Raw genomic sequence first — 24,939 nt, 5'->3', positions numbered from 1 at the left:
AGGAAAGATTAAGCATATACAGTATGTACAAGACCCACGAGGGACCAGTAAGAGGAAGACCAAGAACACAGTGCTCGGATTAAAAAGGGTGTAAGGCAGGGATAGAGTCTTTCGCCCCTATTGTTCAATCTATGCACTGAAGATTCAATGATGGAAATAAAAAGTGGTTCAGTGGTTCAAGAGTGGAATTAAAATTCAAGGTGAAAGGTTATCAATGATAAGATTTGCTGATGACATTGCAGTCCTGAGTGAAAATGAAGAATTACTGCTGGCCGCTGTGGCCGAGCGGTTCTAGGTACTTCAGTCCAGAATCGCGCTGCTTCTACGGTCGCAGGTTGGGCTCCTGCCTCGGGCATGGATGTGTGTGATGTCCTTAGGTTTAAGTAGTTCTAAGTATAGGGGACTGATGACCTCAGATGTTAAATCCCGTAGTGCTTAGAGCCATTTGAAGAATTACTGGATCTGCTGAAGGACTGAAGCATCTAATGACTATAGAATATGGATTGAGGATGAATTGAAGAAGGACTAAAGTAATGAGAAGTAGCAGAAATGAGAACAGTGAGAAACTTAATAGCAGGATTGGTCACCATGAAGTAGGTGAAATTAAGGAATTCTGCTATCTAGGCAGCAAAATAACACGTGATGGATGGAGCAAGGGCGATATAAAAAGCACACTAGCACTAGCAAAAAGGGCATTCCTAACAAAGATAAGTCTACTGGTATCATACATTGGCCTTAATTTGAGGAAAAAGTTTCTGAGAATGTGTGTTTGAAGCACAGCAACGTATTGTAGTGAAACATGGACTGCGGGAAAACTGGAAAAGAAGAGATCGAAGCATTTTAGATGTGGTATTACAAAAGAATGTTGAAAATCAGGTGGACTGATATGTTAAGGAATGAGGAGGTTCCCTGCAGAGTTGGTGCGAGGAAAGGAACACATGGAAAACACTAAGAAGAAAGGAATGGATGGTAGGACATATGTTAGGACATCACAGAATAATGTCATGGTACTAGAGGGAGCTGTAGAAGACAAAAACTGTAACGGAAGGTAGAGATTGGGATACAGCCAGCTAATAATAGAGAATGTAGGTTGCAAGTGCTCTTAGGAGATGAAGAAGTTGGTACAGGAGAGTAATTCATGGCAGATCGCATCAAACCAGTCAAAAGACTGATGACTTAAACACACACACACACACACACACACACACACAAAGAGAGAGAGAGAGAGAGAGAGGGGGGGGGGGGGGTGAACAGTAATAAAGCCAACAAACTGCAGGAACAGATCCCTGACTGGAAATAGAGGAGGAAAGGTCCTATGAGAATTGTTACCATGGTAGATTGCACTGATTAAAGAACTTTTCTCTGATGAGTGCCACGTGTTCCTCATGCGTTGTAGGCTGTATGACTGACGTAGTGCACTGCAAGCAGCAGAATGGTCTGGTATTCACGTAGGGAACAAACCGAGATGGTGTTTGCATATGGCTACGCAGATGGAAACGGTCATGAGGCAGCACAGCTCTACCACAAGTACCCTCACGGACACCGATCACATCACACAACATGCCACACATGTATATATGTGTGGATGAATGTAAGTGTGTGTGCGAGTGTATACCTGTCCTTTTCCCCCCCTAAGGTAAGTCTTTCCGCTCCCGGGATTGGAATGACTCCTTACCCTCTCCTTTAAAACCCACATTCTTTCGTCTTTCCCTCTCCTTCCCTCTTTCCTTATGAAGCAACCGTTGATTGCGAAAGCTTGAAATTTTGTGTGTGTGTTTTTTTATTGTGTCTATCTACCAGCGCTTTCCCGTTTGGTAAGTCATGGAATCTTTGTTATTAATATATTTTTCCCTTGTGGAATGTTTCTTTCTATTTTAGAAATATTGAATTTAATTGATGAAAGGAGACAATATAAAAATGCAGTACATGAAGCAGGCAAAAAGGAATACAAACGTCTCAAAAATGAGATCGACAGGTAGTGCAAAATTGCTAAGCAGGGATGGATAGAGGACAAATGTAAGGATGTAGAGGCTTATCTCACTAGGGGTAAGGTAGATACTGCCTACAGGAAAATTAAAGAGACCTTTGGAGAGAAGAGAACCACTTGTATGAATATCAAGAGCTCAGACGGAAACCCAGTTCTAAGCAAAGAAGGGGAAGCAGAAAGGTGGAAGGCGTATATAGAGGGTCTATACAAGGGCAATGTACTTGAGGACAATATTATGGAAATGGAAGAGGATGTAGATGAAGATGAAATGGGAGGTATGATACTGCGTGAAGAGTTTGACAGAGTACTTAAAGACCTGAGTCGAAACAAGGCCCCGGGAGTAGACAACATTCCATTAGAACTACTGACGGCATTGGGAGGGCCAGTCCTGACAAAACTCTACCAACTGGTGAGCAGGATGTATGAGACAAGCGAAATACTCTGAGACTTCAAGAAGAATATAATAATTCTAAACCCAAAGAAAGCAGGTGTTGACAGATGTGAAAATTACTGAACTATCAGTTTAATAAGTCACATCTGCAAAATACTAACACGAATTCTTTACAGACAAATGGAAAAACTGGTAGAAGCTGACCTCGGGGAAGATCAGTTTGGATTCCGTAGAAATATTGGAACACGTGAGGCAATACTGACCCTACGACTTATCTTAGAAGAAAGATTAAGGAAAGGCAAACCTATGTTCAAAATGGTTCAAATGGCTCTGAGCACTATGGGACTCAACATCTCAGGTATAAGTCCCCTAGAACTTAGAACTACTTAAACCTAACTAACCTAAGGACATCACACACAGCCATGCCCAAGGCAGGATTCGAACCTGCGACCGTAGCAGTCCTGCGGTGCCGGACAGCAGCGCCAGAACCGCTAGCAAACCTACGTTTCTAGCATTTGTAGACTTAGAGAAAGCTTTTGACAATGTTGACTGGAATACTCTCTTTCAAATTCTAAAGGTGGCAGGGATAAAATACAGGGAGCGAAAGGCTATTTACAATTTGTACAGAAACCAGGTGGCAGTTATAAGAGTCGATGGGCATGAAAGGGAAGCAGTGGTTGGGAAGGGAGTGAGACAAGGTTGTAGCCTATCCCCTATGTTATTCAATCTGTATATTGAACAAGTAATAAAGGAAACAAAAGAAAAATTCAGAGTAGGTATTGAAATCCATGGATAAGAAATAAAAACTTTGAGGTTTGCCGACGACATTGTAATTCTGTCAGAGACAGCAAAGGACTTGGAAGAGCAGTTGAATGGAATGGACAGTGTCTTGAAAGTAAGATATAAGATGAACATCAACAAAAGCAAAACGAGGATAATGGAATGTAGTCTAATTAAGTCGGGTGATGCTGAGGGAATTAGATTAGGAAATGAGACACTTAAAGTAGTAAAGGAGTTTTGCTATTTGGGGAGCAAAATAAATGATGATGGTCAGATGGTCGAAGTAGAGAGGATACAAAATGTAGACTGGCAATGGCAAGGAAAGCGTTTCTGAAGAAGAGAAATTTGTTAACATCGAGTATAGATTTAAGTGCCAGGAAGTCATTTCTGAAATTATTTGTATGGATTGTAGCCATGTATGGAAGTGAAACATGGACGATAAATAGTTTGGACAGGAAGAGAATAGAAGCTTTCGAAATGTGGTGTTACAGAAGAATGCTGAAGATTAAATGGGTAGATCACATAACTAAGGAGGAGGTATTGAATAGAATTGGGGAGAAGAGGAGTTTGTGGCACAACTTGACAAGAAGAAGGGATCGGTTGGTAGGACATAGAGGGAGACAAGGAGATGAATACACTAAACAGATTCAGAAGGATGTAGGATGCAGTAAGTACTGGGAGATGAAGAAGCTTACACAGGATAGGGTAGCATCGAGAGCTGCATCAAACCAGTCTCAGGACTGAAGACCACAACAACAAAAAATGCATATACTGTGTAATCTATTATATGTTTTTACTGTGTAACCTATTATATACACATTGTCTAGAATGTAAGGATAATGACATGTCCTATGTTACAAGGACACAGATGGCTTCAAAGTTACAGGCTGCTGCTTAATGCAAAAAAGACAATTGGAATAACCTTCCACACTGCCCAAAACAGGAATCCATTACTACCAACTATATCAATGGAAAAAAATAATGTTAAACTTGAAAATGAAATAAAATTTTTGTGGGTCACTATTACTGATGCGCTCACATGGAAAAGGCACATTGACATTACCAGCACAAAACTTAGTAAAGTATGCTTCATGATTAGATCAATAAGGAACGTCACTAACACAAGTACCCTAACCACAATGTACCATGCACTCTTTCACTCTGTACTTAACTACGGAATCATCTTCTGGGGCCAAAATGCTGAATCAATTACGATATTCAAACTGCAAAAGAAGATAGTCAGAACAATTATATTCAAAAAACAAAGAGATACTTGTAAACCATTATTTAAGAAACTAAATATTTTGCCCCTCCCATGCCAATACATACTAGAATTATTATTCTTTACCAAAAAAAGTATCAACAAAATTAGCAAAAATATGGATTACCACGATTATGACACAAGATCAAAAACCTCTCTAAGAATACTTCCCCACTCAACAAAACTGTACAGTGATGGTGTCAAGTGCATGGGAATAAAATTATATAATCATCTTCCAACTTTTATACAAGAAATCCAAGAAATAAATAAATTCAAACAGACAGTGAAATCTCTTTTAATAAAAGACTGCTTTTATACCATCCAGGAATATTTGGAATCAAAATAGTCTTAGTGCATGATAATGTATCAGAGCTGAATGTTGTTAAGTCAATTTTGTCACATCATGTAACAATTCTCTGTAAAGCTGTAACTTTAAGTAACATAATTTTGTAGGTAATGTAAAATAATCATCCTTCTGTGTTCTTGTTTACTGTTTTAGACTCCTGTAAACTGTATATTTGTATTGACTTGTACAAGCCGTTGTACTGATTTGATCTACGGGACAAATAATAAATAAATGTAAGATGTAGAAATGGTAACCTATGGAATCAATAACAATCAAAGTCATTTCATTTTCATAATGCTCATACTCCAATGCTGACATTCAAAGACTGCAACAGCGTAACACAATAAATGCCTCACCCTCCTCCCCCCACCCACACATAAAACCTTTTGGCATTTCCTGAATATAGATCTCCTCTGGAAACTTGTAGAATACTATTTTGGAGTAAAACCAACAAATGGTTTGAAGCAATTTTTTTATTACAGGAAGTGAGAGATTTGACTTATATACCATAACTCTCCACAGCCATGCTGCAAACCCCAGTTCACAAAGTTACGTATAATTACAGTATCTTCCCTACACACACACACACACACATACACACACACACACACACACAAAGGGGAATTCTGTTAATCAAAGTGAACAATGGAGATTAACGAACATATGTAGACTATCATAGTTATAATGTGTAAAGCTGTAGGGCCCTTTGGGTGTAATGAATACAAGGTAAACCCACTCAAAGACCTGGGCCACATTAAAATCATACTTCACAATGAAATACCATTTGATATCAAGTGATAGAATGAGCAAAATAAAATAATAATAAAAAAAATTTCTTCTTGAGAAATGTTTTAACACTCCTGCTGAAAATGTTGTCACAACACTTATGCAAATCCCCAGCATATTTTTCCACATTTATTTACATACAGATAGCAGAAGACTAGATTTTACTGTATAATTTACACAAGAGGATTTCTGCTGTTTTTTTCTATTTCGACACATTAATATATACTGGATCTTGCTGAAGGAACACTGGCAAATAAAGAAGAGTGATAAAATGAAAATAGATTAGTGGTGTAATGTAGCTATTATTGCAAATATGGATGTAATTTGTTTCAGTTAAGTTAGTATCTAAGACAAATATGCTTGTTATTACATGCCATTATTTCTATAATTATTTGACAAGTAGAAAATCATTATGCAAAAACATCTAAGGACAAATTAATCAATATCATGCACATATAATATTCATCATACTTTCAGGTGGAAGAAGGTGTGAAGGAACTTCCACTTGGCGGGCGCGCGGACACACACACACACACACACACACACACACACACACACACACACACACACAGAGGTTGGCAAGCCAGCAGTGGGACTTGGGGTAGTGGTCAGCTACTTGTTTTATTAAGATGCTAAGAACTGATAAAGAGGTTTTCAAAAAATACATTTACAAGAAGAATAACAAGTTCGCACAATAATGATCACAGATAAGAAAAATCACATTCTTCATTAAAGAATACATGAACAAGTTCCATGTGTAACAAAAATATCTAAGATATGAATTGGTCCACAGATCTCATGTAAACACACTGCTTGGTTTAAATGAAACACTATACAATACATATCACAATACAGACTTATTTTGAAGATAACTACCACTCAGTTGGTTCACATTCAGAAATTTAATTTTATATTTCTTTTCTAGGTTTCAAAGATGTTTAACATAGACATCACTATAGTGTTAAAGCAGAAGTAAAGTAAAATAATAAAAAAAACAAAAAAAAAAAAAAAACTGCGATACACATCTGCAACAAAATAACATATTCAAAATATTAAAAAGAAAAGAGTTGTACAAGGGCAAAAACATATTTTACAAAGTGAATGCAACCAAGCAGATTCCCTAAAATCAATACCATATAAGAAACTGCGAAAGACAACACTGAAAGTAAACAACTCACTGCTGCACAGTGCACATGTTCCCAGGCAATCAGAAACAGAGTAGTAGACAAAACATTTCATTAGATATACAAAAATGACACATTTTTAACAAATAATAGGCCTAATATAAATTTTCTGACCTTACCATTGTTTTGAACGCATATCACACATAAAACACAAGAAACAAATTCAGTCACGTTACGTTACAGATGTTTCAACAAATCAGAAATCTTTTTGCAAAAAATCCACTTGCCATTCAGTACGCTCAAGCTTTGCTTCACTATGTATCTTCCCATGTTCCCGCAATGCTCCTTCTGTGAAAAACTTTGTTTTGCACTCTGAGCAGGAATAAATATTTTGGCTTTCATGTGATTTTAAATGTTGCAACAGCTTGTGGTTTGACACAAATGATTTCTCACACAGATCACATTTGAATGGTTTCCCTGTGTGGAGCATCATATGTGTCATCAAGCCAGATTTTTGGGGAAAGCGCTGTAGGCAAACTGAACAACAGTATGGTTTCTCACCTGTATGGATGCGGACATGCTGTTTCAATATCGATCTTACAGCAAATCGTTTGGTACAGTACGAACACTGAAATGGGCGCTCACCAGTATGAGCTCGCAAATGCCTTTCGAGATGCGATTTCTTCTTATAACCCTTACCACAAGATTCACAAAAGAAACGCCTTTCTGCTACCTTACTAATGGTTGCATCTTTTAAAGGACCTGGATCAACTTTTGCTTTAAAGAAACCACCTGAGCGCGTAACACATGTAATTGCACACCTGTAAACTGGAACAGTGTCTTTTCTCATTATTTGGCTGGAAATAATTTCTGAAGCAGAAGTACAAACAGTGAGACTATTTGGATCAAGTCTTTCAATTTTCATTTTAGGTGCTGGGTTACAGACAGATTTAACCCCACAATAAATTTTGCTGTTTTCTAAGTGTTCTACCTTTTCAGATATTTTACATAGGGGGCTTGAATTTCTGTGCAGGGAGCTCAGTTCATCAACCATTGACATGTTTGTTACAGCAGTACCACAGATACCATGCCTATATTCTGCACTGCCAGTTTCTACCAAAGGTACAAATACCTCTTGTAGAGTACAGTTTCCCTTGTGACAGTCCACACTGTTAACCAAATCAGCTGAGTCATTGTACTCTGCACTGCAGGTAAGTGTTTTTGAAAACTCCACAACATTGTGATCTGAGGCTGTAATCTCACTGCATTTATCACTCACTTTGTTTGTGTCATCAAATACAGACTGATTATTTTTGTGAGAATGTGTATCTGTACATGCCAACGTGCAATTCTTGTCACTTGTACAGGGCGTAATTTCATTTTCAAAAGTATTATTCAGGTCTTCTGTAACACAAGCTAAAGAGTCATTTATGCATTCTTCCTTCACCACTTTGTTCTGGGAACTTGCCACTGCTAAAACACATCTACTACTGCATTCCATATTGCTATTTTCAGCAACTGTCAAATTGTTGATACTACCCTCATTTCTGGTTGGGCTAAGAGGTCTGCTACCTTCCTCTATTTCTAGGTCTTCATATTCATCAAAAATATCTATCTTGATATCATAGTCACTATCGAATAATCGTCCACTTCCATTAACCTCTATATCAGTCTCAGTTTCAGAACCACTGAAATCATCACTCGAGACTGCAGAAGCTGAGTGATCACATTTTTCATTTATACCACTTATAGCAGTCCTTTGTTTGTCTTGAAGCATCACAGGTACATTTAAATTATTTCCACCATACAGTGCCTGTGCACTATTTGCTGGCTTCACACTTCTTTCACTAACGCTACCACTGTCATGTAAAATGCTCATATCCAATGGTACATCTGATAATTTAAAAGGAGAGTTTTCGTTGTAGAAAGGAACTAAATTGACTGGACCGTCATCAGTCAAGGATGTCGCTGGTAATGAAATGTCTGATAGACATTCGTCGGATTGTTTCACCGTTTCCGTCGCTGTGGAGTCATTTTCACCACATATTCCGTCGTGAGTTGCAGAACCTGCACTACCTTCAATCACTTTTCCGTCACTGCTCGTAAATGTCCAACCATTTAAGGCAATCATGGCGAAGGAAAGTTCCTCTGAGGTATGAGCAGACACATGGTGCCTGTGAAGAGTTATGAGATTTTCATGAGATTGCCGACAAATATGACAAATATAATTTGCTGTCGTTCCTTTCAAGAGAGGCATCTACGAAGGAAATATAATTTACGGAAGTATTAGATTTGAGTGATAGTTTCACAACAGCACCTACATTTAATATATATGAAATAGTACCTTACTATCTTCACAGTCCCTGTGAGGGTCCGCCTCTATGAAAAGTCTGTAGTTTCATTCAATTATTCGCAATGATAAATCAAGTTACCACATTTATAAGGCTAATTAATTACGCCGACTCTTAAGTTTTCGAATGAAACGACGTATTTACTTTCAAGGGTAATAATACCGTATTGATAGAGGTTTTACGCGGTACAAGCCAAAAAAACAACTGGAAATAGCACATACAAAATTGACCAAGAATTTATCTTTACCACGCATTGAAATTTTAGACTTTACGAAAACAAATTACGCGCTCAATTTTTTCATTGTTTCTCACCAAAGGTACCCTGAAGATATTTTACTAATTTACTACGAAGATTCCATAGATACAACAACACTGCATTCTATACATTCCAAAGTAGAAAATAATAAAAAAAACTTGAACAAAAGTTTTGTATAGTATATAAAAAAATCTGACGCGTGTAATTAAGCATCTATATTTTTATTTAGAAAACATAGTTTATCATACTTCACATATGTCATGAGCAGATCTGTTAGTAACACAATCTCAGGTAGCAAAAGTTTAACATTCTCTTATTTTTGCAAAAATAAATTACGCTGGCTTTATTCACAGGTCGGTAAACATTTAGATCAATTCAAAGTTATTACAAAGTGTTACGTTATTGGGTAAGAGAAATGATTTACAACCGCATTTTGCTTTACGAAATTCAATGGTTTTATTTACTTTAGGAAAATGTGATATATTTTCATGTTATTGTACTAGGTTGGGTTTTGAACATCTGAAAGATCTCGATGTTTCTAGAAACTACGCTACTGTTCTCAGGCATCGATTATCGTACGTTTCGACACGAGATGCACCGTACCGCGTCGCTTATTGGTGGATTCGAGCTTGTCGTGGGAGAATGTTCTGGTGGTTTGTGGGTGGCAGATCTGAGTGTATATATTCAGCCTCGCCAAGGTATCTCTTAGTATGTCATTTTCGTTTCGTGACAAACCGAGACTCAGTGAACGGCTTCGTGGTAAATCTGGTGATGATTTAATCAACGAATTAAAAAATCATATTGACCAAGAGCGGAAGATGTTCTTTGATACTGCTCCAAATTGGGGATCTGTTCACCCGTCGGGATCTTTCTCTTCTAGGGTAAGTGTGCTTATATCAACAATTGTATCAACAAATGTTGTTCATAAGATACCGTGTGTTCAATCACAATTTGTTTACCTACACTTAACTTTAAAGGAGGTTGGCGTAAAGTAAGTGTGACCCCATTTGCAAAGTTAAGGCAACCGTATATCCAAGTAAGCGTTATGTAGGTTTTAATACTAAAGTGCATTATATGGGTTATATGGCTTTAACGACTTTCTTGTTTTGTGATGTAGCCGGCAGTGTTGCTCTTCAGTATACTCTGAAAAATTCTGCGGAAATAAAGTATTTGATACCACATAGTAACACTTCGGTGCTACACAACCCGGAAAAAAATGTCAGTTGCAAAACGTTTTTTTCCGCTCCGCTAGAAGTTGTACTGGAATTCTCGCAGTTATAGTGATACGTAAACAGTAAGGAATGAGGGAGTTCGTTGGGTTGCTGTGGATGTAAGCCGCATGTCTTTTGCAAATGTCTTGTTGTGACATGGACTTGTCCAGCATTTGAGAGTACTGTTAGATATCGGTTTGCAGAAACAAATTGTAAATATATCATGTAGGTTTTTTGTATCCTGGTGTGCATACTTAGCCATAAAAAAACCTTGTTAGTAGTAGGCGTACGTTTAGTCAAGCGAAATCGTGTGACATTCGGTGAAATTATTTGTTTCCGTTTTTACGAACGGTGTGTTGCTGTTACGCACAGGTGATTTACGGGAGGCCTGATAAGTTTTCTGCCTGTTTTGGTTGAAGAAACGCTCTAGAAAGAAGAAATTATTAGTGTACCAATTTGTCATAGGAAAGAAATTGTTTTTATAGATACGTTGACAGTAGTCAACGTAGGATAATCATTCACGGGGCATTATCAGAATCAGCGATACAATATTAGGGTTCTCTTGTAAGTATGGCGTGACACTTGGGGAAGGAAATGTTGAGTTTCAACCCGACCTCGCTGCTTCAGATGTATGTCTGGTTTGTGTACATTTTTGTGGTGATTTACATTACTAGTAGTTATGTTTTGGTCAGTTGGTTCAGAGATTGTTGGGGGTTGGGGAATATTCCAGGCTTAAACACGTGTGGGGAGGGCAAGCTATTCACGTATCACACCCACAGACTTTGCTTGTGACGTAGTTGGCGCATCGTTCAACTGAAATAGCCCCAAATGGCCGTGGCTGCTGAGTCAGCAGCCCTTGTATTTAAGTCCGGTTTGCCTTGCGGTCGTCGCAGTAGCGTTACGGATACTGGAGTGGTGTATTAAACGTGTGCTCTGTTGGTATAACTATGGAATCGCAGAGTTCTCGTGGACCTGTTACTTACATGCAGGTGAGGTAAAAATAACAGGTTTCTTGTACGTTTCACTTTTCTGGCTATCACCGGCCGTTTATTTTTGAACAGCAAGATTTAATGAGAGATCTTTTTCCCTTGTACTATCGGCTTATGTGTGTGTGTGTGTGTGTGTGTGTGTGTGTGTGTGTGTGTGTGTGTGTGGTGTGTGTGGGGGGGGGGGGGGGGGGTAGGCGAAGGAGGAAATTGAAATGCTGTGGTGTAATTATACGTCTAAGGGGCAAGTGACCTAGGATTACCAGTTGTAGTTCGGTTAGGTGAAATCGTGGTTCTAATTATAATGAATTGTGCTGCATAGGTATCACCATATGTTGAAGTAAACATTGTTACAGGTTATGTTAATAAGATTGTTGTTAAAATTTGTGTACATAGAAAATGGGGTAAGATTCAAATAGCTTGAAAATTGTTTTGGTTGAGGCCAATTAACATGGTGTTATAGGGTGTAACACTTTTCTGAACTGAAGATCCAAAGTAACAGTAATGTACTGTCTACAACATTGTCAAAGAATGGCAAAATGACATGGAAAGTTGAGTGCAGTTTGAGCAGCTGAAAAGGACTAACCACTCATTGATTTGTTTTTTTTCTTAGCATTGAGCTTCATGGAAGGAAACAATGTTGATAACTTATTTATCAAGGGCTCAAGTTTTTCAGCAAAGTACTGTCTACATTATGGTTTGTCAGTCGAAGTGTTAATGTATTTAAACCTTCTAGTAGAACTGGAAAGTCCACTTGCTAAAAAGAAGGAATTTACCCCCATTTAAAACAATCAAAGCAAGTTATTGGTATATAAGACACAAAAGTTTTTACTGTTTGCAACGTGTAAGGTGTTACGGTCTAATGAAATGGCATGGGATTTCTTTTTCTCCATATTGCATTGTACGAATGCCCAGATTTCATCTTGAGATTGAGTTTATGGAGTCATTTGAGTTAAGAGTATAAGCTGCAATAGCCAGGGCAGCGATTCTTTTGGGAAACCTGGAGTTCTTGGGGAATTCTGTGGTTTTTAAGCTAGGAAAGAAATTTAATTTTATTGAGTATTATAAATCACAAATTTTAAAATACTTCATATTTCAGCATGTGTTAATTATATGAATATTATTCCATAAAAATTACTGATGCTTTTAAAACGCTGTTAAACTTCTGCTTATGGCTGTTACATACCGAAGCTGAGAGGGAAGAAAAGTCATTGTGGTATGTTGCCCACCTCCCCCCCCCCCCCCCCCCCATTCCACTCGTCATTAATTTATCGCGAGCTTCTTCACACCATCTTCCTCTTAACTCTTGGAATTCTGAGGAATTTTTATATAAAATTTTTTCCTCAAATTTGAGTAGCCACCCTGGTCGCTGTTTTCCTGTGAACAGTGTTAGAGTACATTTAGTCTTAATAGGGTGCGTCTAGAATGATTTTCTTTTGCTCATGATGCATTTGAAACGTTTTGCTATATGTCGTTTAAGTGTATTAGGGCCTTTGACCACTCTCCACTCCCACACAAACAAATGTCAATATGAAATAAAAAATTGCGATGACTGATAAATGTGTAACCTAACCAGAAGGTCTACATCATTAGCAATGTCTGCTTAAGATTTGACAATTGTTGTTCATGGATGCTTAAAACTACCAGGCAAATTCGGAAATGCTGTATTGCATTATTGACAAATGTGACAGATTGGCTAGTAGAAGTAAGGCTATTAATCCAGAGATATGGAATTTGATTCCAGTCTGTCAAATAACTTATCACTTATTGTTTATTTGACCTAATTGCCAGTTTTCACTTGCAGCATTGAATTGTTAATGTGAAATTATGACAATTTGCATTCTTGTACAGATGCCACATTAAATTGTAAATTCTCCTATAAATGTGTGGATAAGTCTGAAAGAAGACTGTGAATTACCACTTGCAATTGTACTCTCTGAAAGTACCTTCTGGTTAGTAACGGTCTTACCATTACACATTGAAGTATTTAGATTCATATTAAGTGCATACACTCTACATACACTGATGTGGCAAGACACGTGATGGCGATATGCACGTATAGAGGTGATGGTAATATCGCTTACATAAGGTATAAAAGGGAAGTGCATTGGCGTAGCTTTCATTTATACTTTGGTGATTCACATGAAAAAGTGTCAGACTTGATTATGACCACACAAATGGACTTCAGACTTTGAACGCGGAAGGTAGTTGGAGCTGGATGTACAGGACATTCCATTTCTGAAATCGTTATGGGATTCAATAGTCTGAGGTCTGGAGTGGTTAGTGTGTGCCAAGCATACCAAATTTCAGGTATTACCTCTTGCCACGGGCAATGCAATGGCCAATGGCATTCACATGACAGAGCAGCAGTATTTCTCTAGAGTTACCAGTACTAACAGACTAACAACACTGCATGGAATAACAACAGAAATAAATGTGGGACATCTGATAAATTTAACCATCAGGACAGTTTGGTGAAATTTGCCATTAATGGGCTGTGGCACCAAATGATCGTTGTGATTGCCTGTGCTACCAGCATATCACCTGCAGTGCCTCTCCTGGGCTTGTGGCCATATTATTTGGACCCTAGACAACTGGAAAGTGGTGGCCTGGTCTGATGAGTCAAGATTTCAGTTGGTGAGAACTGATGGTAGGATTAGTGTGGCACAGACCTCACGAAGACATGGATCCAGGTTGTCAAGAGATGCTGTGCAAACTGGTGGTGGCTCCATAATTGTGTGCACTGTGTTTACGTGGAATGAACTGGTCCTCTGGTCAATTTTCACCAATCATTGACCATTTGCAACCATTCATAGACTTAAATGTTCCCAAACAAAGATGGAATTTTTATGGATGAGAATGCGCTATGTCAGTGTGCCACGATTTTTTGCAGTTGGTTTGGAGAACATTTTGGTCAATTAAAGGGAATACTTGTCAGGTTGGTCCTCTATATAACTCTGTTTTTCATAGTGAACTTAGTGAAGCAATCATTGGTAGTAATACAGATTGGTGGGAAGGGTCATCGTTCAGTGTATTTCTGATAATTTTTGGTATAGTTGATAAAAACTATTGTTTCTCTTATTGATAAAATGCCCAAATAGCCTGTAACGCAATGTTGCCCAGTGAAGTTGTGCTTCTCAGGGACACAATGAAGTACGGTTGCAGATCTGTTATGGGAACAGAAGTCCTGAGTGTAGTGCAGTTACCAGTTAAACTCTGTAGCACAAGAAATGTTATTACAAGCTTTTATAAGTTTGTAGTGTGAGCAAAAACAGTTCAGAGGTGTTGGAAAAAGTAATTGAACACACTTGCTAGTGAATGAATGGGTTTATAAAAGGGGGAAATGCACTTTTGTGTGCAGTGTTGTCTGTAGTATCTGAAAATTATGTGCATTGTAAGCACTTAAGCAGTTTTGTGGCACAGCTTCTATTTTCAGCAAAAGTTATAAGTAGCATCCGGAATGAAGAAATGACCACATTATCTTGAAAAATTATCCTAAAGAATTTTATTAGACTAAGGGGCATAAAAGAAATTATTCAGAAAACTTATTGTGAATTTTTTAGTTAAATTACATGAATGGGCCATTTTTAATTGTGCAGTAGTAATTTAATTTGTGTTGAATACTGCCCCAATTGGGTGTTGTAGGGGAATATTGCCTTTTTATGAAATGTCTACTGCAACAGTACTGTCTCACATCCTGAACATACTACTGTCTCAGAATGTTGTAAGCTGCTTATTAACATTCATTGCATTCTAAAATATTTGTTAATTTGAAAGCATTGAACATTCATAAGGATTCTAGTAGAAAAATATTAAAGTAGGCTAATTGCTGCTGTGAGGGTGTATTAAAGGTATTGATGAATATGTTCTGTTATGGTCAGTGAAGTTGTCATAGGTTGTTTTTAAAACATGTGGATGTTGAGGGGACAGGCTGACCTGTAGGGTAGGTGTGGTTGGAAGATAGTTTTGCTGTGTGTTGCAAAGCCTATAGATGTCAAATGTTACATCCCCCTCCCCTCTGCCCCTGCCCCATTCCATAATTATATTTTATATCCAGTGAAAATCCCATATTCCCGTTGTGGTTAGATACACTCCTGGAAATTGAAATAAGAACACCGTGAATTCATTGTCCCAGGAAGGGGAAACTTTATTGACACATTCCTGGGGTCAGATACATCACATGATCACACTGACAGAACCACAGGCACATAGACACAGGCAACAGAGCATGCACAATGTCGGCACTAGTACAGTGTATATCCACCTTTCGCAGCAATGCAGGCTGCTTTTCTCCCATGGAGACAATCGTAGAGATGCTGGATGTAGTCCTGTGGAACGGCTTGCCATGCCATTTCCACCTGGCGCCTCAGTTGGACCAGCGTTCATGCTGGACGTGCAGACCGCGTGAGACGACGCTTCATCCAGTCCCAAACATGCTCAATGGGGGACAGATCCGGAGATCTTGCTGGCCAGGGTAGTTGACTTAAACCTTCTAGAGCACGTTGGGTGGCACGGGATACATGCGGACGTGCATTGTCCTGTTGGAACAGCAAGTTCCCTTGCCGGTCTAGGAATGGTAGAACGATGGGTTCGATGACGGTTTGGATGTACCGTGCACTATTCAGTGTCCCCTCAACGATCACCAGTGGTGTACGGCCAGTGTAGGAGATCGCTCCCCACACCATGATGCCGGGTGTTGGCCCTGTGTGCCTCGGTCGTATGCAGTCCTGATTGTGGCGCTCACCTGCACGGCGCCAAACACGCATACGACCATCATTGGCACCAAGGCAGAAGCGACTCTCATCGCTGAAGACGACACCTCTCCATTCGTCCCTCCATTCACGCCTGTCGCAACACCACTGGAGGCGGGCTGCACGATGTTGGGGCGTGAGCGGAAGACGGCCTAACGGTGTGCGGGACCGTAGCCCAGCTTCATGGAGACGGTTGTGAATGGTCCTTGCCGATACCCCAGGAGCAACAGTGTCCCTAATTTGCTGGGAAGTGGCGGTGCGGTCCCCTACGGCACTGCGTAGGATCCTACGGTCTTGGCGTGCATCCGTGCGTCGCTGCGGTCCGGTCCCAGGTCGACGGGCACGTGCACCTTCCGCCGACCACTGGCGACAACATCGATGTACTGTGGAGACCTCACGCCCCACGTGTTGAGCAATTCGGCGGTACGTCCACCCGGCCTCCCGCATGCCCACTATACGCCCTCGCTCAAAGTCCGTCAACTGCACATACGGTTCACGTCCACGCTGTCGCGGCATGCTACCAGTGTTAAAGACTGCGATGGAGCTCCGTATGCCACGGCAAACTGGCTGACACTGATGGCGGCGGTGCACAAATGCTGCGCAGCTAGCGCCATTCGACGGCCAACACCGCGGTTCCTGGTGTGTCCGCTGTGCCGTGCGTGTGATCATTGCTTGTACAGCCCTCTCGCAGTGTCCGGAGCAAGTATGGTGGGTCTGACACACCGGTGTCAATGTGTTCTTTTTTCCATTTCCAGGAGTGTATTTTTGAGTTTATGGTATGTTTGAACTTTCCTACTCAAAACAAACACGTTTGGGCATACCAATACTTAGTTAGTTAAAATACAGGCGAGTGTGTGACCAGGGATGCCAGTCTGCTAGTCGGTAGCATTGAAATACTTATTGTATATACACAGTCAAATCCCTGCCTAGACACCTTCATTTTAGTTTTCTGTGGCTTCCTGAAGTTGCTTCAGATTTTTCTGGGTTGAATCATTAAAGCTATAGCAGACTTGTCTAACTATGGCTTGCTGAAAGATTTCACTGGTAATAGGACATAGAGGTTTAATAAAAAATGAACAGTACAAACTTTCTGTTAGTATTTCATCCATTTATGTTGTTAGAATTGTTTCCCATATAAAAAAAAAGGATTAAGTAGTAGTGTCTGCAACAGGTAGTGTAGCTACCACTTTACTGTTTAGCTAAGGCATCAAGGACTTGTTAATGTGTCATGGTTGCTCATGAAATTAAAGAACCCTGTCATTGTGCTCCCCAGCCTCAAACTACGTACATGATTGTATGTATGTCAGCTTGTGAATGGAAGTCGTTACTTCTGGAAACATATACTTTGTCTTCCAAATTTGTGGCAAATATAACACATTAGACAGCAACTAAAGCTCAAAGTAACATGTCTGTTGTCTCACATCCGTCCAACTAATTAGACAGTGACAGAAAAGTTAGAATTCTAAATAATGACTGAGATAAATGTTGAGGTTTTTAAAGGCTTTGTTTTAGTGATTCATGGTGGAACTAGTTGAAATGTTGACAAGACAGATATTTGCTTAATCTAAATTTTGGTCTACATGACTTTTATTAAGTTACTATGAGTGCACACTCCTTTCTGCTTACTTTACGTATACAACATGTTAAAGTGCCATTGAAATATTGTGTGACAAAATGTAAGAAATAATGTCAGATCATTTTGTGGAACATTAAATGTTTTTGTTACCCTCTTAGGAATATGTTTTACTTGTTTACAGACTCTGTGTGTACAGAATTATCAATAGATTTAATGGAATGAAAAGAAACAAATATTGCTGCACTAGATGTTTCATTGTTCTGGTTCATGACCTGTTTAATGCCATTTGGGTCAGTCACTTGCATGTAATGTGTGAATTAAACCAGTTTTGTGTAGACTGGTGAGTGAGTAGCGCGCGCACACACACACACACACACACACACACACACACACACACACACACATTGTAACACTGTGGAAAGAGTCTTGGAATTGCATCTGGGGCATTGGTCCTAAGTAGTAGTGCACTCGGAAATTTAATTTTTGTAATTTTATGTTTATGATGTGTGTGTGTCTGCCAAAAACAATTTGATGCAACTCTCAAAGATTTTTTGAGAAAATAGAAATTTCCAAGTGTCTTTAATCCCCAAAATCAAGGTCCAAGTTGTCCTGTGGTAGAAAGTTAACATACCATATGGGGATGTCGGTTTGATTCCTGGATATAACTCGTAAATGGATGTTCTGAGAGTATTTCTGTGATGTGTAAAATAACACATCACACATGTGGGCAGTGCTTAAGACTTAAGATTGCTAGTTAGCCTTATTTCAGTTATTTTTTCTTTTTTCCATTAAATTTGAATACCTACATCATTTAAAATAGAATTCATGAAATATATGCCAATTATCACTTATCCAATTGTCTTATTTATGAAAATGCACACTATTGTATTTCCAATTGTGTATTGCACATGAAAATCCAGTTTTCATTGCCAAAATACTGATATTTTGTAAAGGAATGTTATTAAGTGTTGTTGGAATTCAAAACCATTACAAATTAATTTTTTCCCTCTTTATGTATTTTGCACTTCATCATAATGCTTGTTGAACATGCCTCTTTCTTTAAAAAAATGGAACATTTGAGAATGAAACCCAGAACACTCATATAGTGAGTGAGCATTCTACCACAGACCCACAACGTTCTTCAGAAAATTGACCTGAGTTTATGGAATTACAGGTTTCGGAAAACATCAAAGTCTATTTTCTTGAGAATTTATGGGAGTTTCACGTAACTGCTTTGGTGGATTGATATTTGTTCTGAACTTCATGCACCGAATATACAAAAAAATACAAAAATTCAGTTGCCATGTGATCTTGTAAGTTTGGTTCAAGAATTTTACACAAAGACATGACCGGTACTTACTGGCGAAATCCTGCAGATGAAATTATCAGGATTTCAGTCATGTATTGGTTCCTCAAGATATAATTCACCACACAGGTATGCGTTAGACATCTTGGTAGGGAGTTGGATGGGTCTGTGTGCAATAATGGAGGTGGATACAGAGCTCCCAGTAGCAGATGATTGTGTTGTCAATGTTTGAGAGGACATGGAGATCGTGTGCTTGGTTTAGCAAGAGGTTATATTCTACTTACCTCAGTGTGAACATTTTAATTTTCTGCTTGTGCCTTTTTTAATCTTTGAAGAAAGAAACAAATGCCATGTAAAAGTTTTAAACTAAGGTACACTCTAAACAGCCTACAGCCCTCAGATGGACTTTAGATACCTGATAACTATTGCACATTGTTTGATTATATATCTGTTTTACATATCATATTACATTCTGTGTAAAATGGTGAAAGGCATTCACTTAGACAATGTCTTAGGAAGTGGAGATGTTCTATTCAGAGGAACTAAGAGTGTGACCAGAAAGGTAGTGGGACCAAAGAAAATAGAATGCATATTTTACCAGTAGTATCTTCAATATATCTTACTGTATAGAGCAAAATATGAACAAAAATACCCAGTCCCACAAGAAAAGTGTAGCACCCATAAGGAGAGGAGAAAATGAAAGAAAACTTCACAGATTGTGAGGGTATGTGATTATATTATTTTGATGATTACAAAATTTTGTCAAAGAACTGGGGTAGTACGTGGCCACTTGTCACTGCGATGTTGCATCCTCCACCCCTCTCTTGTGGTCTTCCTTGCCTGACTGCATTGATTTTGTTGACAAGGGTGTCAGGAGTCATTTTAGCCTCTACTAAGGCAAGCTGGCCTCAAATAATTTTAACTAGTCCTTGATATCCAGAATACTGGCACTGGGACAGAGTTAGTGCCCGAGCTGATCTCACACATTCTATTTGGGACGGGTCTGGGCCAAAGGATTGTCTTTTCATGCAGGTGTTTGTAGGCACATGTGCTATGTGGGATGAGTATTGTCCTCAATAGTTCGCCAAAATTTGATGCCAGAAGTAACACATCTGTGCCTCTCCTAAACATTGGAGGAATGGGGCATTTCCCCCAGTTGCTGCCGTACTTGTAGATAATGTTCATCCAGGATATCGCAGAACTGTGTTTAATTACTGAGCACAGTATGACTCTATCAGCAATCTATGCTTTCCAGTTATGCACCAGTCCAAAAGCAGCAGTTTGTGGTGGTCATGGCAGCCTATGCATCGTATGTTGATCCCCTGATCAGGCTGCCACTAATATCTGACCAGCAGTGTGGGATGGTGGAATAGAGCAGGTAGCCCATTACTGTTCTTGGATGGCACATGCAGGTGTGAAGGGTTTATGATGTGCTTGATGCAAGTTGTGTTCCTCCCTTGTGGTCAGGTGGGTAAACTGGAACCTTGATAATGCCTGCATTCATGTTCCCAAGCAGTATATCACACTAGTCACATCCAAATGCCCCAATAACTGGAAAGAATTAAACAAATGCTCCAATCTCTGGGAGAAAATATAAGCCAAAATAAACTTTGTGCAGATCATTGTTTAGTTTTACTATAGATAAGGTTGTGATTTGAAATGCTGGGAAGTAGACTGTCAGTAATGGATACAACACATGTAACAGATACTGTTTATTGTTATGGACTCCTGTCATGTCACAATCAGTGACACCTGAGAGGCTGCAGGTACACAGAACAGGGCCCAGAGCCTTAAATTTCATAGTTTTGGGGACAACTATAAAAAATCATTGTTTTTAAATATCTGATGATAAAGTAGTTGTAATTTGAACACTGCTAGTAACTTGCAATGATTTATTCTTAATGTAATCTAGTCAAGGTATCTGTAAGATTCGCCCACGTGTTTAAGTACTACAAATATTTATGAGTTGCTTCTTTCAGACCGGCTTTCCGTTTGACGACGACATGATGCCCAGGAGTGGACGACAGGATATTCGTGCCCATCTAGATGATCTGGCACAGCGACATCCAGAATTTGCAGACCAACTTCGGTGTCCTCCTTGGGCTGGAGAAATGAGTGGATCACCATCACATACTGGCACCTGGGGACAGAATAGACGTGGGTCAAGTGACGCTGAACCACACACACAGGCAAGAAGCAGCAGTAGTGGCAGCAATATGGAAAGTGAAATGGGCACATCATCTCCAAAGCCAGAGGATAACAGAGGCAGAAACCCTTTCCCTCAGCAAGGAGAAGCTGGTCGAGATGACGGTGGGAATCGTGGCCATCGTTCCATGTCTGCACCTCCTGATGCTAGAAATCAGCAACCACCCCAGCCTCAAAATCAACCTCAGCAAACACCTCAGCCTCAAAGATATGTTTCCAGAGTTAACATAACACCAGGAAAACCACCTGTTGCACCTCAGAAACCGCAGTCGCCACAGCAATCGTCTAGCAATGTGAGGCATATACCTATTTTTGTTGAAGGGAGAGATGAACCTATTCTTCCTAAAAATCTGGCTTCTGAAGAACCAACTCCAGAACAAGTGTTTTCACAGAGGATTCCTCCACAGCCTCAACAGACATTTTCAAAACCACAGACGTACACATCGCATCATCAGTTCCAGCCACAACAGCGTTTTTATTCTCCTCCACAGTCAGCACGGACAGAATATACTCGTCCACAGCAGAATGTACCACACTCAAAACCTGAAACAATATTTTCTCAACAGAATTCAGCTCCAAGTACACAGCAGCCAGCAGCACAGCAACCAAAGGAGATGCCCAAGCCATCACAACAACCTAAGCCTCAGCAGCCAAAGCCTCAACAGCCTAATGATCCAATTCATCGTGTCCAAACTGTCCAGAAGGATGTGGAAAATCTTCAGAGAATGGTGGAAAATTTTGCTGGAACCTCCAGGAAAGATAAGCAGTATATATACCTTGATGAAATGTTAACAAGGAATTTATTAAAGCTAGATGATATTGATACGGAGGGTAAGGAAAATGTGAGGCAAGCACGCAAGGAAGCAATACGCAGTATACAGAAATGTATCAGTATCCTGGAATCGAAGGTGCCAGCACCAGAGGAACAGAATGAAAATGCAGTTTCAGAAGACACAGAAGGGATGCAGTCAGTAGATAATAGTGACACAACTGAACTGAGAGAAGAAAATCCAGCAGAAGAGATGGAGGCTGACATAGTTGTGCCTGAGCCTCCAGTGCTGGAAAATGCAGGTGAGAAAATGGAGCCAGATGTTAAAGAGACTGAGGAACATATTGAGAAAATGGATGTTGAGCACTCAGCACCAACACAACAGCCCGAGACAGAATCAAGTCTGATAGAAACAAAAGGTGAATCTCAGCCGTCAGCAGAAGTAACTGAAACTAACAAAAATGAAAATAATGAACATAAGGGAGAATCAGCTGATACACAGCTGACAATGGACATGGTAGTGACACCTGAGGCTCCATTGACTGAATCAACTAATCAGGTTGTAAGTGAGAAGCCTTCAGAGAAGATAGGTAAAAGTGATATGGAAGTAGAACCACCTGCACCAAATCAGACTGATCTGGTACAGATGGAGGCAGAGGCTCTTCCGCAGAAAGATGTGGCAGTAAAAACAGATGTGGAAGTTCAGAAGGAAGGTGACGTTAAAGAACCACACTTACCACAGACAGCGAAGGAGACAGAAGTGCTAGAAAATGTTAGTGCTACACCAGAGAATTCAAAAGAAGCTGAACCAAAGACTGTAGATGAGACATCTGTGATGCAAATTGAACCAATACCAGCTGGGTCGGAAATAACAAACCCTCCAAAAGCTGAAGAATTGAGTGAAACACAGCAAGAATCAGCAAAAGAAAATGCCAGTTCTGAACTAACCTCTGATAAGGATCCAAAACCAGAAGTTGATACAAAGAAAAAGAAGACTGGTAAAAAAGTGAAATCCCCATCCAAAAAACCTCCTAAACAAGGTTCTAGTAGCAAGTCAGATACAATTTCTAGTTCAGAAGAAGCACAAAAAAGTTAATTTTTTGAGAACTTTTTAAAAAATAACTTATTTAAGAGTATTTTAATAAAGACTGCAGAGACATGTAAAATGTTGGAAAGTATTATTCTCATTAATGTGTATAGATTTATTTATGTTGATTTCTGGTGCTGTTGTCTCATGGATGTGAGTGATACCAGTTTTTATTTCTACTTCAGTTGTTCCTTGGTACTGAATGTGTCCTCAATCACTTCATACTTTTAAGTGATGTATATAATGTGGATAATCTTGCCAAAGATATGTCAGATGTTTTTTGTTGTAACTGGATCAGTTTCTTTGAGCTGTGATAATTTCTAAACTTTTAAACTATGTATGAAATGAATATTTGTTCTTATAAATTTTCTCTGTAAATTAAGCATTGAATAAGCCTATAGCACTTTTATAATTATATGTACAAATATTTAAATGTAAATAAACAGTAAAAATTCTTGTATCCACATGTAATGAAATTAGTTTTCCCTGATTCATCCTCCCTTGGCCAAGTTCAGGAGTACTACTTACCATAATACATTATAAATGAACCTAGTAGTTTAGACATATTGACTTGTGCACCTCGGTCCAAACTCTACCTGTCCTCCACTGTTAGTAGGAAAAATCTTCAAATGATTATTGCTTTAACATAATTTGTTCAGTGTCACTGCTTGAGGGGAAAATTTTCATATTTATAAATGGAAATACATTGTGGATATTCTCCACATTTAGTGATTTACAGTTCTGTTGACTTTATCAGCAAATCTATATGTAGTCATCAGTATTTACAGAACTGAAATGCAGAAGAGGTGGAATAACTTATTATTATTATTATTATTATTATTATTATTATTATTATTATTATTATTATTATTATTATTTTTGTTTAAAATGTAAGACGGCAACTACATAAATGTAGTACTGCTATGTTTTTGCTAAAATAAGTTCAAAATATAATAGTGGTAGAGGTATCAGTAAAAGATATTACAATGGACTTAAACATTCACCCTGCCCAACCTCAAGCAGTGCTACTTCAATATGTGAAAATGTAATGACATAAAAATATTGATAGCAGATTGTCAGCTTGTAACCAGCTTGTAACCATGTTAAACTGTCAGATCACCATTACAATAAAGTGAGCACACAATAAGCAAGGTACTGTTAGTTTGATGCGCTACTAGCACACACTGGAGGAGCACATTACCACCTTGTTTATGGTGTGTTCCACCTCTCTCACCTTTGGTTCTCCGGCACTGTGGTATGAAAGTTGTTATTGTGTATCAGTATACTGCAAGCTGGTGTGTAGTCACGTTTCTTTATAAAAGCAATGTTGCTTATAAAAGTTTCAGAAAGATGGGTACTTTACCTATAGTTGCAGCCTTATTATGAATCACTTGCTGAATGCAAATTGTAATTTTGAAAAAAATTCCTCAGTAATAATTAATAATAAAAGTTTACAGTGATTTATTTCATCTTCTCAACAATGGCATAATTGGGGAAACTGTAATCTCAATCACGGATGCTCCAGTTTTGGCAAAGTAATATACAGAGAAAAACAAAAAAAATGAGTTTAGAGTAATTGGAAATTAGATTTCTGTTTATAAATTTCAGATTTTTACATTGAATGTGTCAAAGAAGAGGTGGGGTAGTGGTTTTATAGAGATTTCATTAAATGGGGACAAACTGAAGGAAGAAAATCCTGAGGGGGGGGGGGGTGGAGGTGGCAGGGGGAGACACTTTTGTATATGCTGTGACTGGAAATCCCTCCC

The 24,939-nt window shown here is 39.0% G+C and overlaps 2 protein-coding genes across 4 annotated transcripts; one reads left to right on the top strand and one right to left on the bottom strand.

Moving 5' to 3' along the window:
* Positions 1-6,569: 6,569 nt before the first annotated feature.
* On the bottom strand, positions 6,570-9,337 carry LOC126148147 (zinc finger protein 502-like). 2 transcript variants are annotated; one of them, XM_049915738.1, is made up of 2 exons: positions 9,020-9,337; positions 6,570-8,932 (listed from the first exon to the last, which is right to left on the bottom strand). In XM_049915738.1, exon 2 carries the CDS (start codon positions 8,930-8,932, stop codon positions 6,932-6,934), a length of 2,001 nt encoding a protein of 666 aa, XP_049771695.1. In that variant the 5' UTR covers positions 9,020-9,337; the 3' UTR covers positions 6,570-6,931. The 2 variants fall into 2 exon arrangements, with proteins under 2 accessions (XP_049771695.1, XP_049771696.1); XM_049915739.1 differs by having other exon boundaries at positions 6,570-8,849.
* Positions 9,338-9,894: 557 nt separating this feature from the next.
* Positions 9,895-23,972, top strand: LOC126162557 (BAG domain-containing protein Samui). 2 transcript variants are annotated; one of them, XM_049919143.1, is made up of 2 exons: positions 9,895-10,163; positions 21,092-23,971. In XM_049919143.1, exons 1-2 carry the CDS (start codon positions 9,993-9,995, stop codon positions 23,180-23,182), a joined length of 2,262 nt encoding a protein of 753 aa, XP_049775100.1. In that variant the 5' UTR covers positions 9,895-9,992; the 3' UTR covers positions 23,183-23,971. The 2 variants fall into 2 exon arrangements, with proteins under 2 accessions (XP_049775100.1, XP_049775101.1); XM_049919144.1 differs by lacking the exon at positions 9,895-10,163 and adding an exon at positions 11,330-11,482 and having other exon boundaries at positions 21,092-23,972.
* The last annotated feature ends 967 nt before the right edge of the window (positions 23,973-24,939 follow it).

This window comes from Schistocerca cancellata, chromosome 2 (assembly GCF_023864275.1).
Source record: "Schistocerca cancellata isolate TAMUIC-IGC-003103 chromosome 2, iqSchCanc2.1, whole genome shotgun sequence".
Lineage (NCBI taxonomy): Eukaryota > Metazoa > Arthropoda > Insecta > Orthoptera > Acrididae > Schistocerca > Schistocerca cancellata.
Note: the sequence above shows the minus strand (reverse complement) of the source record. Positions and strands in the feature narration are given on the sequence as shown.

What these genes read in the sequence shown, in the direction of transcription:
- LOC126148147 (XM_049915738.1), bottom strand. Translation starts at nt 8,932, where the DNA reads ATGCCTCTCTTGAAAGGAACGACAGCAAATTATATTTGTCATATTTGT.
- LOC126162557 (XM_049919143.1), top strand. Translation starts at nt 9,993, where the DNA reads ATGTCATTTTCGTTTCGTGACAAACCGAGACTCAGTGAACGGCTTCGT. An exon ending in CGGGATCTTTCTCTTCTAGG is followed by an intron (nt 10,164 to 21,091) that starts GTAAGTGTGCTT and finishes TGCTTCTTTCAG; the next exon opens with ACCGGCTTTCCGTTTGACGA.